A 16,254-nucleotide genomic window follows, 5' to 3' on the forward strand; every position below is an offset into this window, starting at 1 on the left:
ATATAACTTAATCTGCAAATGTGATAATCTGATTGTTGTGATATGAGCTGAAGTGACTGCTTTTCCTTTAAATGGCCAAAGCATGACATAACGAGGTTAAGGCTTTGAAACGTTATTCTGTGGAATCTGTGATGTCGGCGTCTTTCGCTTGGGACAGCTCCTGGAGATATGCCATTGCATCCGGGGGGTTGGAAAAGTCCTTGAACGAGGTCCCATCGTAAATGCGGAGTCTAGCAGGGTATAACAGGCCAAATTTTCGTCCTTCTGCGACCAACCTCGAGCATACGGGTGAAAAGCCTTTTCTGGCTCGCGATAGCTCTGCAGAATAGTCCTGGAATATATGTAGTTTGTGTCCTTCCCATGACAGGGTTTTGGCCTTGCGAGAGGCTGACCAGATCTCCATCTTGTGTAAATAGTTTAGGCAGCGGAACAGTGTAACGCGGGGTCTCGGTCTGTTAGGGGTCGGTGTCGGACCCACCCTATGTACCCTCTCTATAACCATGTCCTGGCAAACTGACTCAATGCCTAGGAGCGAGGGGAGAGTGTTGCGGACAAAGTGGGCCAATGCAGGTCCCTTGATAGATTCGGGCAGACCAACCAGCCTAATGTTATTACGACGCGATCTGTTCTCAATGTCGTCGATCTTGTTCCATAGCTGGTAATTATCATTAGTGAGACGTTTTACTGTAAGTTGTAAACCCTCTACGTCATGGGAGACAGCAGTGACTTGCTGCTCTGTTTTGGAGACTCTGTGTGTGAGGTGCTGAAGTTGACTGGTGATGTCAGCCACAGCCTTAGTGAGAAGGGGTGTCATGGTGGCTGTAATGGCTGCCACTACGTCTGTGTAAGTCACAGGGGTCTCGTTGCCGGCACTTACTTGGCCCCCAGAAGCTGTTCCCTCGGCTGCAGTCTTTTTGTGGAGGGGGGGAGCGCTATCGATAGCGGAATCCGCCGTCATCGTTCCCGCAGCGCGCCGCTTCTCCTGGCGTGGAGGCTGCGGCTGTTGCTGCTGCTGGTGGTCCGGCTGGGGGTGCGCCGTCAACGGGGCCAAAAACTTCTCCATTTGCAGGGGGATCGGTCACTGGGACACTGCTGGAGGCTCCGGGGTCGAAACGAGGCTTTAAAAGCCTTGTAAAAGGTATTTGTTGGGGAGCGGCGGACGGAGCTCAGGACGGAGCTCAGTTCTCCATGAGGCCGGAACCGGAAGTCGCACTGTTTAATTTTAATATAATATGTACTCCTGGCTCCTGCTATAACCTATAACTGGCACTGCAGTGCTCCCCAGTCTCCCCCACAATTATAAGCTGTGTGAGCTGAGCACAGTCAGATATATATACATAGATGATGCAGCACACTGGGCTGAGCAGTGCACACAGATATGGTATGTGACTGAGTCACTGTGTGTATCGTTTTTTTCAGGCAGAGAACGGATATATTAAATAAAACAAAACTGCACTGTCTGGTGGTCACTGTGGTCAGTCACTAGTAAACTCTGCACTCTCTACACTTCTACAGTACTCCTAAGCTCCAGTAAATCAGGTCAATCTCTCTCTCTCTCTCTCTTCTAATCTAAATGGAGAGGACGCCAGCCACGTCCTCTCCCTATCAATCTCAATGCACGTGTGAAAATGGCGGCGACGCGCGGCTCCTTATATAGAATCCGAGTCTCGCGAGAATCCGACAGCGTCATGACGACGTTCGGGCGCGCTCGGGTTAACCGAGCAAGGCGGGAGGATCCGAGTCTGCTCGGACCCGTGAAAAAAACCATGAAGTTCGGGCGGGTTCGGATTCAGAGAAACCGAACCCGCTCATCTCTACTATATATGATATATCCTCTGTGTATGATCTAGAGCAAAACATATATTTCTGAATCATTTGTGCGACACTGTTGCTGTACCTTATGAAGCAAATGTATGCTGTCACCATTCAAAGAATGGTTGCTGATTATTTCAGTGATAGCATTCAAATAGGCATGTCAGAGAGTCCGTTTCAATCTTTACTGCTCTTACTGTGAAGAACCCTTTCCTCCATTGTGTAAGAAATTTATTCTCTTCTAACCTCAGGGGGTGTCCACGTGTTCTCTGTAACATTTTTTTTATAAACTGATTGTCACATAAATCTTTGTATTGTCCCTTTATGTATTTATAAATATTAATAATATTCTGTCTCAGCCACCCCTTTTCCAGAGTAAACATATCTAACCTTGTAAGTCTTTCCTCATAATTCAGTGGCTCTAACACCTTAACCAGTTTGGTGGCTCGCCTCTGTACCCTTTTGAGTTCCAAGATATCCTTTTTATAGAGAATGCCCAGAACTGTACACAATATTCCAAATGTCGCCATACCAATCATTTATACATTGGCAGAATTACACTCTCATCCCTTGTCTCCATTCCCCGTTTTATGCATGTTAACCACTTACAGTATTTGCTTTTGTTGCTGCATTTTGACATTGCATACTGCTACTAAGTTTATTATCGATGGGCACACCCAAATCTTTTTCAACTACCGTCATCCCTACATTTTCCCCATTTAATTTATAGGCTGCCCGATTGTTCTTAGTCCCTAAGTGCATAACTTTGCATTTTTCTATATTGAACCTCATTCTCCATTTGTCTGCCCTGACCTCCAGTCTAGATAAGTCATTCCTTAGAAACTCAACATCCTTGTCTGGGTTAATTACTCTACACAGTTTAGTATCATTTCCGGAAATTGACACTGTGCTTTCCAGGCCCACTTCTAGGTCATTAATGAATATGTTAAACAGCAATGGCCCTAGTACTGAACCCTGCAGTATTGTACTAAGCACTGATGCCGATTCAAAGAACATCCCATTAATCACCACCCGCTGTTCCCTGTTGTACAGCCAATTACTCACCCAAGTACAAATAGTGTTTCCTGCCCCGAGCTCTCTTAATTTGAAAATTAGTCTCTTTTGTGGGACTTTGTCAAAGGCCTTAGCAAAGTCCAAAAAGACCACATTCACTGCTTTATCTTGATCAATATTATTGCTCACTTTCTCATTGAAGCTTATTAAGTTAGTTTGACATAAGCTGTGCTTCACAAAACGATGCAGATTCCTATTAATAACCTTGGAGGTATCCAAGTACTCTAGTATGCGATCCTTTATTATACCTTCCAGTATTTCCCCACTATAGATGTCAAACTTACCGGTCTATAGTTACCGGTATGAGTTTTAATTCCCCTTTTAAATATTGGGACTACCTCTGCTATACACCAGTCCTTCGGTATCATTCCTGATTTAATTGACTCACTGAAAATCAAATATAGAGGCTTCGATAGCTCTGAGTTAAGTTCCATAAGAACCCAGGGGTGCAGTCCATCTGGCCCAGGAGATTTATTTATCTTAATTTTACTTGGTCTCCCCGGACTACTTCCTCGTTTAACCAAGTACTTAGCAACGGGTCGCTATCATGGCTTATGTTGTGCACAACTCCCATCAACTGGTCCTCTCTAGTGAATACCGATGAAAAGAATTTATTAAATAAATTTGCTTTTTAATAAAACACACTAATTGCAGGGGAATAACTCCCTGTAAAAAACTGGAGCGCTGCCTGCACCAATTAAAGGAGACAATTCAGTATTAAAATTTAAGAAACTTCAGATATTTATACTCTAAAATATTTTTTTATTAAAAACAAAATTCATATAAAGCTGCAGCATATACTAAATTCGATCAATACATAATGAACATGATTTTAATTCATACAAAAACTTATAATTCATATATCACATATGTGTTTAGACTTTATGTATAGCCAACATATTCCATCAATCAAAGAGTCCATAAGAGACTTATTTAATTATACTCAAATAATTAGAGGCTGATCTTATTTGGCTCCAATCGATTTGGCTGTTACTTGTATTATCCACTGGACTATACTAAAGAACAACTGGGTACTGTTTTAAAATGTTCTTCACAAGTCCCAAACTTAGTTTAGTTCCTGTTTAAAATGTGTGCACACATCTGATAAAATAAACTGGTAATTATCATATGAAGTTTTCCATTGCGTCACCTCCAAATAATATATTGCTTATATTGATCGCATGATCCGACTCCCTCTGCTGGTACTTGACCCAAAGTGCAGACTATCTGGAGGTCTGTATGTTGTAGCTGGGATCATTCACAGTGTTCAGGCTCCCTCTGCTGGTGGTTAGCCATATTGCAAGCACACTGGATACTGTTGAATGAATACAAGCTGGTACGTAACAAGTGTGTGGAGGTGATTGTCCCAGGACTAGTCACCACGAAAACATGTTTCTCCACCTCTTAGTAACCCCAGCGGCTTCCTCAATTCGAATCTGCTTTTTCCCTATCATCATTATTCAAGACATCCAACTCACCCTTAAATGGTCCAATATTCTCCTTTTTTAACCTTCTACCATTTATATACTTAAAGAACTTTTTAGGGTTTGTTTTACTCTCCTCAGTGATTTGTTTTTGTTTTCTATTTTAGCTGTTCTGATTTCTTTTTTGCATTTTTTGTTTCATTCCTTGTAGTACTGGAATGATTTAATCTTCCTGTCAGACTTAAATACTTTGAAAGCATGCCTCTTTTTATCCGTTTGTTCCTTGACACAAACCCCTCTTTCCTACACCAGTCTGAAGGCCACACATTTACCTTCCTAATCTCCCTCTGCCTCCCTGGACTAGCGTGTGGCACAGGTAAAATTTCAGAGAACATTACCCTAGATGTCCTTGTCTTTATTTTTGGCCTAGGTCTCTTTAATCTTTCTTAAGGACATCCCACCTATCAATAACTTTGTCGTTGGTGCCAACGTTCACCAAGACCACCAGGTCATTCCCGGACCCTACCAACAATCTTTCTACCCGGTCTGCAATGTGATGTACCCGAGCACCCAGGAGACAACAGACTGTATGTCGATCATGGTCTTGCTAGCAGATTGCCCTGTCTGCCTTCCTGATAATAGAATCTCCTACCATCACAATCTAACTAAGTACCACGCTTTCTCTTATCCCTTTTGTGCCGGAGGGACCGCTCCTCCGGTTGCTAGAGGGAACAGTATCCTCCAGCTCTGTCATTTCCTCACTGCCACCCACAGAATCTTCGTACAATCGGGCGAATTTATTGGGGTTTGGCAGTTCAGAGATATCCTGCCTCCCCCTCTTTTTCTTCCTTCTAACCGTGACCCTGCTTGCTACTTGTTTGTCCTCATCCTCCTCTATCGGTGTCACCCCCTGCAATTCCTCCACCGTTCTATGTAAGCTTTGCTCGAAATTGTGAATATCCCTAAGTCTATTAATGGTTTGCTCTAGATCAGTTACCTGGGCTTCCAGGGCAACCATTCGCACACACCTTGTGCAGATGTATTCACACTGGGATGGTTGCTTCAGGTGTGCACCCATTTTGTTTTTAAAAACTAACTACCTGTTACTAGCAGAAGAGCTGTGCAAACTATCTAATACAATACGGTACTATAGCCTAACTGTGAAGAGAAACAGTATTCAACAGCAGAAAAGTAATTGGTAATACAATGCGTAATAATGTTTTAATGCAAAACAGTCAATACAGTAATGAGCAACTTGCATGTTTGAGGCTAGTATGGATCTCTTGCAGCAGCACCTCCTGCAGCAGCACCCACTTACAGGTACCTGCTTTCCCTGTGTTGGCTCCTTCCAGCTGCCCGTGGCACCTTGTTCCCAGAGTCTTGCTCCCGGCTACAGCCTCAGTCAGACCCCTGCTGCTTCATACTGTCCTGCTCCTTCTGTTTCCTATTGCCTTTTACCTGTCTCCCCTCGCTATTGGATATGGTTTTTCGGCTGCTCCACGCTTCCAGCACCCTGCTTGCTCCAGCGCCCGATGCGCTCCCGCGTGTACACGCTTCCTGTTTGGTTCCATCACCAGTGCTTCCTGTTCCAGTGCTTCTGCTTCTGCTTTGTTTTACTTAAGTTGACCACCTTCCAGTGTGTACTCAGAAAGAGTTTTTAGCGCAGCCAGGAACCTTGTCATCAGACGGCATAGGAATTTACTTCCCCAAAATGTGGAAAAGATGATGTTCATCAAAATGAATTACAAATTTTCCCAGGAATACCTTTACTAGCAATTATCTTCAAAAAGTACAGAGGGACCTGTGATGGTGGATTCTAGTGGGGATAAATTAAAAGTCTGTGTAAATGAGCATGTACACACTGAAGGGGTGAGGAATTGGAGGATGATGATGACATCTTGCTTCTTTATAGCCACTCTGTGCAGGGAGAGATCAATTGCTTATTTTTTGGGGGGGGATCCATAACAAACCAATCATTTCAGTCCCTGTCAATTAAATGATTGGTTTGTTAAATAGTGTGCATGTCCTGTTTATAAAACTGCCATCGTGTCTGCCACTGCAGTGTCACTCCTAGATGTGCCACGTGTTTGTGCTGCCCACTTCTGTCGCTTAGCTTGGTCATCCAGCTACCTCGGTGCAACCTTTTGGCCTAAACACAATATTGTGAGCTGTGAGGTGTTCAGAATAGACTGGAAATGAGTGGAAATGAATGATATTGAGGTCAATAATACTGTAGGAACAAAAGCACCCCCAAATTCTGTTATTTTATGTTTTTATTCTTTTTCGAAAAAATACAGATCCAAAACTAAAACCCACAAGGGTAGTTTTGGCAAAACCAATCCAGATCAAAAACACGAAGGAGATCCAGATCCAGAACCAAAACCCGAAAAATGGCCTGGTGCTCACCCCTAATTCCAATAAAGACATTACACAGACACAGTGAAAGTAAAACTTTAATAAATCACACTTGCACATTAACATTCACATATACTTACCTACTTCCTTGCAGTCCTTCACGTCCACTTCAACAGTATAGAAATTCATAGGGTACCTGTAAAAAATATATATATATGCACCAATTTCTAGTGTAGATTGGTCCTCTTCAGTCCATGTATGCATTAAGGGGTTAAGAAAAAACCTGCACTAGTGGACGTAAAGGAATCCATGTGTATACATGGATCCCCTTTTCCTGAATGACGTGTCTCCTCATGATTTCTGTCACTTGGAGACCTGCCAGCCAATCAGGGAGCACCACATCATGTTAACATAGTAACATAGCTAATGAGGTTGAAAAAAGACAAATTGTCCATCGAGTTCAATCTGTATTAAAAATCTTGGTGGGGGGTGCTATCAGTGGCAACATTGATGTCCTGTGGGTGGTAAGGGGTGTTCTATCTTCCACTCAGCATGCAGGACCTGGAGCAGTAATTTCTGCTAATTATTCTTTTACTGCACATATGGGGTGGGAGGGAGAACACTAAACTGTAGAAGGGGGCATTGGGCTGAATGAAGGGGCCCCGGTACATGACTTCCAGAATGGTATAGGGTGTTTAATATGTAGGGGAGGGGTTGATAGTGGAGTGGGCTTAATATTGATAATTTTCTGGTGAGAGGGCAGCTTGCTTGACTGCAGATATCTCAAGTTCCTGGAAAAAGATTTCTTAGCTTTGAATGGGATAAAAAAATTAAAGAGTCTAACCTATCAGGAGGAACTGGGGACTAGGGGATGAGAGTTCAGGAGCCAGAGCAATCACCTGACGAATATATAAAACTGTTTATTAGGCTTGTGGAGCTGGAGCAGGGACCAACTGCTGGAAGGCATATATCTCTGGTTCTGAGCACAATAGAGACATGCTGCCAGTGTCCACCGAAAGTAGAAAGGCCCAGCTTTTGTAGTATACCCTCAGAAAAACTCTAAGTCAAAAAGAGCCCTAGAGATCTGTCTGGGAAGAGCAATTAACAGGCTCTGATGGGGACCACTGCTTTGAAGTTGGATATCTCCGGTTCCCTAGGGCCGATTTTCTAAAATCTGGTACCCCTGGAAAGAGGGGACCCTCAGCTAGGGCCCTTATACTCCTGGGGCCCTTGGTAAAGAGCCCACTGAGCCCATACAAAAAGACGGCCCTGTATGTAGAAAGAGTTTAAATGCAATTTTAAAGGTTATATCGGGATCAGTACTAAATCCCGCTGGACGGGATCCCGGCAGTCGAAATACCAATGCCAGAATCCCGACCACACAATCCCGACAGGGGTGGCGAGCGGAACGCAGCCCCTTGCAGGCTCGCTTTGCTCGCCACGCTGCGGGAACGGTGCCTCGCTACGCTCGGCACACTAAATTATTATCCCTCTATGGGTGTCGTTGACACCCACGGAGGGAGAATATGTCGGGATTGTGCCAGTCGGGATTCTGGCGTCAGGATTTCGACCGCCGGGATTCCGCCCGGCAGGATCTTGACCGCATCCCGTTATATCCTTGTATACCTTTTTCATTTAGAAATGTATCTAATCTGTTTTTAAACTTAATGACTGAGTTCACAATTACCACCTTCTCTGACAGAGAATTCCAAATCCTTACTGCCCTTACTGCCTATCCAGAATTCTTTTTCCAGATACTGACACTTTGACGTTTTATGTGGATAGCCATTTTATGTCTTTAATGATGATCAATTTGGAGAAACACAAAGTTGAAGTGAGTCTTCATGGACTCACACTTTCTCAGTATTATAAAAAGAAATTTGAACCAATTAACTTCCACATTAAAAATCAACCTACCATTGGCAGGAATAATGTTCTGTGAAATTTCAAACCACTGTTCATTTCAGCTCATGATCCTGGTTATCCACCAGGTTAAGTTAATACTGATCTTGAGCCTTCATATAAGGACACTGATGTATTTGAAGTTACAGAACTATATATTCTTGAATCAGATACATCAATATCTATTTAGACTGAATGTCTAAAATTGATACTACCATTAACCAGTTTAGAGCTGAATTGTTAACTGTTAAAAAAACTACTGTTAGTATAAAAAAAGGTCAATTACTGGTTTCAGAGATGTGAAACTAGGTTTCTCTGGAGACCTGCCAAACAATTTAGGATGGGGAGAAAACATTTTTTTGAGATTTAATCTCATTCATTAGTGAGTGACTCTGGTCCAGGCCCAACCAGGGGGTCGTTTTTTTTTTTTTTTTTTTAAAGTGTATCAACACAAAGTTATATGAAAAATCTGAAATGAAGAAATGCTGCAGAAGGCAAGGGATTAGGTGGAGGCACAAACAAAAAACATCTGGGAAGGGCACACATACTGTAGGTAGTGGTGTTGAATCTGTACTCTCACAAACTTTCAAATGCTGAAATTATGTTTTTTTTTATAAGGGTCTTTCTTTGTTAGAACCTGTAGCACATTTGATTTTCAAATCAAAATGTAAATATTTTTCAGACTCCTCAGACTTAATTACACAGGGTCCACTAGTAACTTGTTCAAAAGAACAAGTTCCTTTGATCCTCCAGTTCAAATCCATCATCCCATATCTTTACAAGATGTGTTATACTTTTCCATTTCTTTGTAAAAAGATCTCCTTTACTAACTTAACTAATAAAAAAAGTCTGGCAAGTAGACCGCTCCCTTCTACCAGTATTTAAGTTACAGTAGACATTACCAGTCTATATAAGAATATTGGGGGTAATTCCAAGTTGATCGCAGCAGGAAATTCCTGCTGCGATCAACTTGGAATTACCCCCATTGATCAGTCAAGAGCGTGATCACCATCAGTATGGATGCAAATGCCATCTCTACTGTGATAACACAAATATGCTAATAAATTGTTCAGAGATGCTCACTGATGGCATCTCAGACCTGCTGCTTACATGCAAAGATAGATGAATGTGGATCTTCTGAATGTTGACATGTCAAACCACACCCTTTAATTTCATATACTGTATTTGTACATTAGTTCATGTTTGTGACTGTATTTAATGACACTTTATATTGCAAATGTTACTTTAATCTCAATTGTGTACAGTATATGACGTTTCAGTACATGATTTTATTGTGTGTAAATAAAGTGATGCATTTTTGGCATTGTCAAGCCCTCAGATCTCTTCTCTGTTGAAATAATTAGTAACTTGGATCTTTCAGAAGTCAGTCAATAATTGAGTAACTTCAATTGCTCGGCTTTGGTAGCACTACCCTTGAAAAAACTTTTGAAGTATTTACAGATATTGTGGGTTAAGCTCCTTGAAAAAACTTTTGAAGTATTTACAGATATTGTGGGTTATTCAGAGTTGTTAGCAAACCAAAAAAGTTAGCAAATGGGAAAAACCATGTTGCTCTGGGGTGGGGCAGATGTAACATGTGCACAGAGAGTTAGATTTGAGTGAGTTCAAATTGATATCTAAATTGCGGTGGAATAATAGAGCAGCCAGTATTTACCATGCACAGAAACCCACCGAAATCTTAAGCTCTCTGCACATTTTATCTGCCCCACCTACATTGCAACATAATTTTGCCCAATTGCTAAGTTTTTTTTGTTTGCTAACAACTCTGAATAACCCCCATTGTACATATATAATAGCTAATTATCTTTCTGTTAGAAATATATTCTATTTTAAATATTTTTTTTGTCTTCTGCATTTTATTTAAATTGCATTTCTGCTTGTTTTCATTTTCAGGACTCTAACTGACCTTCTAAAGCAACCAGCCCAGGTTGATCCGTTAAATGATGGTCATAGAGGCAGTATACAGGTTCAAATCACAGAAGTTATACCAAGAATATCTCCACGAAACAGTATAGGTGAGATGTATTTTATAAGTTCTCTTGTCACTTACATTTCCTGTTGAAGTTCATCCTTTAATTCTGATACTGACACTTTGGTTCATTCCCCTTGAATTGTAGATAGGCACAGTACATTGGAAAACCAATGCCTTATTTATCTGTAATCATTTGAAATGCAAGTATGTAAGGTAAAATATTGTAGTGTGTAATTGTCTCTCAAAGAGTGTTTCAATTGAAAAGATGCAAATGCATGGTATCCAACCACTTATGTTTTAAAGTACTGTAATACTGTATGTTTGATATATAATTATACTATACTGTATGGTCTAGAATATATATATATATATATATATATATATTTATGGTATAGCAATCTTCTTCAATAAGTCATTATTTATGCAATAGAAAATATATTGTGGACATTTCAGTCTTCAGTAGGGACTTTATCGAAGGCAGCAAATCTAAAGAGTAAAAAGTAGACTATTATTGTTATTAGCCCACATAGTTCTTGATGCTAGCCTTGCCAATAAATAGACTCAACTACTGTGGAAAGAATATATGTTAGGCTAAAAATGAATTTCTTACAGGTAACTTAAAAAACTACTTTTGAGCAATTATGCAGTATATATACTGTATATATAGACCAAATAGATCCAAATTACAGTTTAACCACATGCCTGGTATGGTCGCATCTTGTTTGACCACACCAGGCAGTGTGTTATCTGATCTGGTCACAAATGATGCGACCAGTCAGATATATAGAGTGGGTGGCTGCTCCTACAGCTGCTGCTCTCAGAGGCACCTTCTAGTCCCTCTGCTGTGCTGTCAATCACTGCTGATCAGTCAACATGTCAGGATCCCCCAACCAGTGGCCACAGACTTTAGCAGCAACTTGGGAAATGTAAATTGACCTACCTCCAGCCACCCAAAAGTGTGTATCTAGTGACTGCACCTGCTGGGAAAATAAAATTTGAGATAGTCACAATGTTCCTGATGTTCCAATGGTGATGAACCATTGTTCAGATATTTAAAAAAAAATTTTTTTACAAATTTCTATGAACTTTTCTCCAAGTGTGATATGGCATAATTGCTGACCCTTACTGAATTTAAGGGATACTCATTTACATACTGTAATGGTGAGTACACTGACTCCGTGAAGAGTTTAACAATATCCCTGATTCCGGGTCAAGTGTGCACAACACAGTATTGACATCATCACCCTCTGCCAACCATGGAGCAAACACTAAAGAGAAAAATAAGAATGATGTGTACTATAAAAAATGCAGAGAGTCTCAAGCATACTGAAAGCTATGAATGTCTGAGGGGCCCATTTATCATTGATCACATTTTCAATGCGATATGGAAATGATATTAGTGCCCAGGATTGCATTGCAAAATGCGATTCCATTGGGTGAATGTATTATCATGTACCTGCAGGGACAGGGTCTCTAAAAGGAGCCAGTCCCTGCAATGTGCTCTAAGGGCTGCTGGGGCTTCTGCATATGCATGGTCCCACTGACCGCACATGCACAACATCCATTTTCAGTGAAGATTTCCAGAACTATAGCTGCGATTTTTAGCCCATAGGCTAAAGTGGGGTACTGCCATCTTCTGATGGTGGTAGCTGTGAGGGACAATCAATGTCATTTGCGGTCACAGTGGGTCTTATGATGTGATCAATGCATTACTGATAGTGAACTCTAGCCCAATTGGCTGGAGGCTGCAAGATTGTTGTCTGGAATAGTAACTGAAGGCAAATACTGAATGGCACAGTAGCAGTTAACTGGAGACTTGACTGTGGAATACTATAAGTGTTCAGGGTACTGGTGCTAGGTGTGACAGAATTCTCTCAGCATAATGAGAGCAGACTGTGGATGTAGGCTTAACCATAAGAAAGTAATGTGTGATCTGGAATGCAAAATACTTTAGCACAGGTGAGAAGCAGCTACTGGTTGAGTAAATAGGACTTGAATGTAGTACAAGAATGTAGCACTATGACTATTGCTGTTTGTAATGAATGTCCAAAGAAATGAAAATATCTTTAGTACTTTATTTTGGCAGCAGATTGATAAAGTATAACACAGGAATCCACAGATATAATTTAAGGCACAAAATATGAAGAATTAATACAGCAGACCAGTATGAGGTAGTAATGACAGTGAGCCAGGAATCCCAGCAAGGCCCATGTGAAATCCACTGCAATAATTACTGCACAAATCACAACGCAGATACTTGAGTAAAATAGACATGGTATATTTGGCAGAGACACTTTGCTAAAAGTCTTTGAGCACTTGACTGTCAAAGCAAGGCAAGGTGGGGTAGAGTTCAGGGACTGGCTGACCAGGCTTCCAGACTAGATCTTAGACACAGGAATCAGATACTGGAAACAGGAGTTCATGAACACAGCAACTTAGTCACAGCAGACAGGAACTAAGGAACTCAGGCAGGTCTGTGCAGGGCTGGTTGCCTTTTATTAAGAGCAGGGACCAATGGCAATGAGCCAGACAGGGACCAATGAGCCAGGCAGGTACCAATGAGCCAGGCAGGGACCAATGGCAATGAGCCAGGCAACCCAGCCCCATTGATTACAGAATACATTGCAGCCAGCAGGCAACACACATACACAGAGAGGCATCCAGGCTGCTTAGCAGTAACCAGGAACCCCTGCTGCAGATATGATGTGGTGTCCCGATCACCTAGCAATGACCGGGATCTTCTACAGCAATGAGTCATGGCAGTGACTCACAACAGTACCCCCCCCCCCCTTCCCCAACTATAGACATCCAAAAAGACCTGAAAACAGCACATTTTCATACAAAGTCACAGGCCAAAACTAATTCAGGACAGGATCTTTGCACAAAGTCACTGAACTAGGCAGCTTTAAGATCTCCGACACTGCTTTTTCTTTTTCTGAGAATGTCTAGGTATTACCAATGGAAGTATAACAACATTATCATAACTTACAGGTGCCTCAAGTAACAGAGCTTCTTTAGCTGCATAATCCGAATTAAAATCAACATCACATTTTTGAATCACAGCTCTCTTTTCAGGAGCTGAACACTTGACAGACTAGGCAGATAATGAATTCAAAAGATCTGAATTGTCATAAGACAATGAAATGTAGTCGCAGTTATGCATTTGGTCGGTAGCTTTTGTGAGGATCTGGAATCGCTGCAAGTTTTGTGATATTGAGGATAGCTGGTGTGTTGGTATATCGATGGTTTTCTGACCTCAATAATAGGTGGTTCTTTGTCCAACAAGGCAGGATTACCAGCAGACTCAGAAAGAGCTATCTCTGGACCACCAAATCTTTTAATAACGGCATAACTGAAGGCTCATAAATTTTGAAGAATAGGATCTTTAGATTGAATGAGTGGCTTAGCCCAAAGCCTCTCCTTTGAAAACCATGAGCAAGAGTAACATTTTCTCAGATGAAAAGGGAAGTCGTGGAACTAATTCCTGACATTCGCCCCGGTGACTTTGACTTTAGACCTCCCTCACGGCCCCCACAAACAATGGACCTGGAGACTTAACAAGTCTCTTCTTTACAATGCACTTTGTAAAGAAGCCTTAGATAAGACTCTGGACGATTACATTGCCACGAATGTCACAGATGATGTCTCCCACCTAACTGTGTGGGAAGCACATAAATGTGTACTCCGCTGCAAATTGATACAACTAGGCACTTACATAAAGAAACAGAGGCAAGCCCTGATTTCCGGTCTTCTACTTAAAATCCATCCTTCGAGACCTCCCACAAGGCATCACTGTCAGAGGAGACCCTTGTGGTGTTGTCGGTAGCCCGTTCACAGCTGAACAAACTCCTCTCTGATAATATAGTCCATTCCATCCGTAAATGTAAATGGAAATATCATCAATGGGGCAATAAACCTGGCCGAGTCTTGGCTCATGTGCTACGTGCCCAACACTCGGCTTCATTCATTAGCTCAGTAAAGGACGACAGAGGAATCCCCAAATTTAAATCACCTGAGATTGGGGCTTGCTTTGCACGATTTTATGCTTTGCTATATAACCTAGAAAATGCTCCCTCACATGCGGATCCCCATTCTTCAATCCAAAAAATAAGGGACTATTTGAAGTTCATAGACTATCCCGTTCTTCCGCCCTTGAAGCGCGGTTTACTAGAAGCCCCTTTCACTGCCCAAGAACTAGATAAGGCCATCTCCTCTATGCCGTCTGGGAAGAGCGCGGGCCCTGACGGATTCACTATAGCATATTACAAGGTGTTTAAGGACAAGCTCCTGCGAGCGTTTAATTCAATTGCCTCTGGTTCTCATTTCTCCCGTGACTCTCTGGAGGCCCATGTTTCGGTGATACCTAAGCAGGGCAAAGACCCTTCGGTCTGCTCCAGCTACAGACCCATTTCCCTCCTAAATGTGGATCTCAAACTCTATGCCAAGATTTTGGCAAATAGATTTAGAGCGCTGGTTCCTCTCTTAGTTCACAACGACCAGGTGGGATTTGTTGTTGGCCGAGAGGCTAAAGACAACACAACCAAAATCCTCAACCTCATCCATTTAGCTTCCCACGGTTCTACCCCCACTATGTTACTATCTACCGATGCCGAAAAGGCATTTGATAGGGTCAGTTGGAAATTTATGAAAGCACTTTTGGAGCATATAGGCTTAGGTCCCAATGCACTTGGATACTGGCCCTTTTTGACTCCCCGACGGCGAAGGTGCGTGTAAATGGCACTTTATCTGTCCCATTTAACATAAGCAACGGCACTAGGCAAGGCTGCCCACTATCTCCATTGATCTTTGTGCTGTGTATTGAAGCGCTAGCTAGAGCTATCCGTGCCAACTACGGCATCAGAGGTTTTGCCGTGGGAGGTGGTGAATATAAGTTAGCCCTGTTTGCCGACGACCTCTTGGCCATAGTATCCCATCCCACTGACTCTCTACCACACCTAATGAAGGAATTTGACCTCTTTGGACAGCTTTCTAATTTCAAAATTAATTATTCGAAATCCAGCGCTCTTAATATTTCCACCCCTGTAGAATCCGTTGCGGCCCTTAAACGTTCTTTCCCTTTCTTATGGCAATCATCTCACATAACTTATCTTGGTGTTAACTGTACGTTAACGAGTCCCGGCTGTTCCTGTTGAATTATTTACCTCTTCTACAAACAATTCGGAATGACTACTCTAGATGGAATATGAAATATCTTTCTTGGTTATGGAGGATAAATATAGTTAAAATGAACACCCTCCCTAGATTATTGTATGTAATGCAGGCCCTCCCGATCCGCATCCCAGAATTCTGGTTCCGATCTATTTCACTTTTGATCCAGCAGTTTGTCTGGCAGAGGAAGAGACCGAGGCTTAAACGCTCCCAGTTGACTAAATCAATTGAGAATGGGGCCTCCAACTTCCTGATATAAAAGGTTATTACCATGCCATTCTTTTGAGTAGAATCATAGACTGGACAAAAAACCGCAAACATAAACAATGGGTGGAGCTGGAGGGCTTGTATGTGCAGGAATTCCCGGAGATATTCCCCTGGCTCCCCTCCTCCCCAAAATTGCCTCTTCCCCATCCTAGTATAACTCCCACGCTTGCCGCATGGAAATCGCTAAGGGAACTTCCTTATATCTCTTCCAAATTCAGCCCCTTGACCTCCTTTCTGGCCAACCCTGACTTTGTGCCG

General features: G+C 42.1%; 1 protein-coding gene across 1 annotated transcript in view; it reads left to right on the forward strand.

Annotated features, from left to right (window-relative positions):
- SHISA8 (shisa family member 8) overlaps positions 1 to 16,254 on the forward strand; it is an 802,771-nt gene that overhangs the window by 341,684 nt on the left and 444,833 nt on the right. Inside the window, exon 2 of the mRNA XM_063940337.1 lies at positions 10,482 to 10,603. Within this exon, the coding sequence (XP_063796407.1) occupies positions 10,482 to 10,603 (122 nt within the window). The remainder of the gene's footprint in view (positions 1 to 10,481; positions 10,604 to 16,254) is intronic.

The sequence above is a fragment of the Pseudophryne corroboree genome, chromosome 9, assembly GCF_028390025.1.
Source record: "Pseudophryne corroboree isolate aPseCor3 chromosome 9, aPseCor3.hap2, whole genome shotgun sequence".
NCBI lineage: Eukaryota > Metazoa > Chordata > Amphibia > Anura > Myobatrachidae > Pseudophryne > Pseudophryne corroboree.